A 2,500-nucleotide genomic window follows, 5' to 3' on the forward strand; every position below is an offset into this window, starting at 1 on the left:
TGGTGTCCCGAAATAATGAAGCGGCGGCCAAGTTGAGGTCCCAAACCAATCCTGTGGAAGTTGAACTATTTTCTTATGCAAACGCTCTCTTTAAATGTTCCATTGAATTTGCATAGATGCTGGCCTCGTGACTGAAAACGCTCTACATAGGTCAATGGTTATAATGACAACGTTGCCATAGTTAATAGAAAAGAATTGTTATGAAGCCCTTCAGACTCCTTTGTTATATGTTTTTGTGGACCTGACACGGTGCACAACGTTTAATAGCATTCCCATCATTTAGATCTTATTGACCAATAAAAACGTTACATTAATTTATTGAGTTATAATTTGTGAACAGAAAACAAAGGAATATTCACCGTCGGGGAGCTTCCAAGTCAACATAAACTGAGGCACCGTGGCTTTTACTCGATTTTATCTTTAATGTTTGCTGTCTCTCATAACCATGCAGTGTCCTTTACTAACTATGATGTTCTTTGGAAATGTTAAACGTTAAAATCCGTTTTCGTCTTCATACCGTCGACTTGTTGAGTCAGTTGTTTGAATACCAGACTTCAAAGCGGTAGGCCCGGATCACTGAAAACTGCCGGATCTCGCAAATCTGGTCACTATTGTTCAAACGCTGCACAGCGCTTTCTCTGGATAAATAACAATGTGGCGAATAAGTATTAGGGAAACCGATTTAGTTATCCATTAGATACAGATTTATCCATTCAATAGCGTTATCCAGACCCTTTGAACAACTTGGACCAGACCTTTACAACGTTTTTACGAGAACTTTAACTCATTCAGTCTTTCACAAGCTGGGAAATTAATTCGAAGGTGGAGCTAAAGAGAAAGGACAGCGTCCGAACTCGGAAAACACAGCAACAGCTTTCGCCATGCCTGTAGTTTCTCAAACCGAACTTAAACTGTGCCGGTCACTTCCCGTCGCAGTTGTGCAGATATGGCAAGGAACTTGGCAGAAAAGCGTGATGCCCGTGCAAAGTTGTTGTTGTAAAAAACTTATTGCTTTTTAAAGTTTTCGTGGCCGTCACCGTCGTATTGTCTTAAGGTCCCTTCTTAATGATTCATCCTTACACGAGTGGAAGAGAAGTTATCTTAGCTCAACCTTAAGCTCATGAGAAAGGGTCGATCTTCTCTTCTGTAACTCTTCCTTATTGACTGAAAGATGAAAAAGGTAATTGAAAAGGGTCTTAATACTGAGAATGGGAGTTTCCTCCATTGCGCACCGATAAAATGTTTTGTTCTCCGCAGCAATTATTAGCTCTCTTTTGATTTATGTCACTTAGGGACTGTCATGCATGAGTGCAATATCAAAAGTGAAAAGTGGAAGTGAAAATCGTTTCTATACTGAAATGAATAATGATACTCAATACTAAATGTATAATTTCGTAGGAGCGTCCTTTCGTGGAGATTACAAACAAATCAGCAAAACTAAAAGATGTAGCAGGGAAAGTGAAAGACGGAGATGTTCAAGGATTTCTTATCGATTTAATCAGGGAGTTAGCAAAGGAGGCAAACTTTAAGTACGAAATCTACCTGAGAGGTGATACCAAGTATCAAAATATGATTGATGAACTCAAAGAACAGGTGATGCACAAATTATTATTTCAATATAAGTTGCGATTATATTAAATCATTTTGGTGTCCCCCACTTATAGTCACTTAACAGGTGGAATCCGGGACACTCAGATCAATTTTTTGTTATTTAAACATATTTTATTGACGAAGATTTCCCTAAGAGCAAAAGGACTAAACAAAAAAACAACAAAAACTCATAGAGAGGGTTCAGATCAACTTCTTAGTTATCATGACTCTGAGAATGAAAGTATTATTCGCGTAACATACCGTAGTGCCTAATACCCGACTTGTTCCCCGGAATACCTCAAAATGTTGTTTTAGAAGAATGTTTGAATTAAGACCTACAACCCAGGTCAAAACGTCTTAGGACACTTGACGAAATTAGGCGAGAAAACTCACTTTGCTTAATTGCCGCGTATTGATATTAATAAAAACAATTTGTATATATCTTATTAATATTAAACAATTTGTATATATCGATTGATCAGAAAAGAGACATGGCACTCGCCCCTATAACAATAACAGCCTCAAGAGAAGAGGACATAGATTTCAGTAAACCGTTCATGGATTTCAGCTTGAGTCTCATCATGCAGAAACCTGGGGAGCCTCCCATTAATAATTTTGCATTTCTTCAACCTTTCACGAATAGTGTGTGGCTGTCCACAATTGGTGTGGTAAGTATAAAATACCCTTGCTTCCATGAGAACGTTTTTTTTTTCATCATCATAATGTTCTTGTTTCATTCACTCTCCGTGGTTATTAATGTGAACTCTTGGGAAAAGGACTGAAGTGCCGTGGACACTTTTGAGACTGGGGTCTCAACAAGAATATTTTGTGTATGAAACAATGCAGTCAAACCCCGCTTTACGGACACCCGCTTAATAAGTACACATTAGGGCGATTTATACGAGGAAAA

General features: G+C 38.3%; 1 protein-coding gene across 1 annotated transcript in view; it reads left to right on the plus strand.

Moving 5' to 3' along the window:
• Nucleotides 1-2,500, plus strand: part of LOC140953318 (glutamate receptor 2-like) — a 28,825-nt gene that overhangs the window by 17,249 nt on the left and 9,076 nt on the right. Inside the window, exons 10-11 of the mRNA XM_073402811.1 lie at nucleotides 1,399-1,593; nucleotides 2,073-2,258. Coding sequence (XP_073258912.1) covers nucleotides 1,399-1,593; nucleotides 2,073-2,258 — 381 coding nt within the window. The remainder of the gene's footprint in view (nucleotides 1-1,398; nucleotides 1,594-2,072; nucleotides 2,259-2,500) is intronic.

The sequence above is a fragment of the Porites lutea genome, chromosome 11, assembly GCF_958299795.1.
Source record: "Porites lutea chromosome 11, jaPorLute2.1, whole genome shotgun sequence".
Classification (NCBI taxonomy): Eukaryota; Metazoa; Cnidaria; class Anthozoa; order Scleractinia; family Poritidae; genus Porites; species Porites lutea.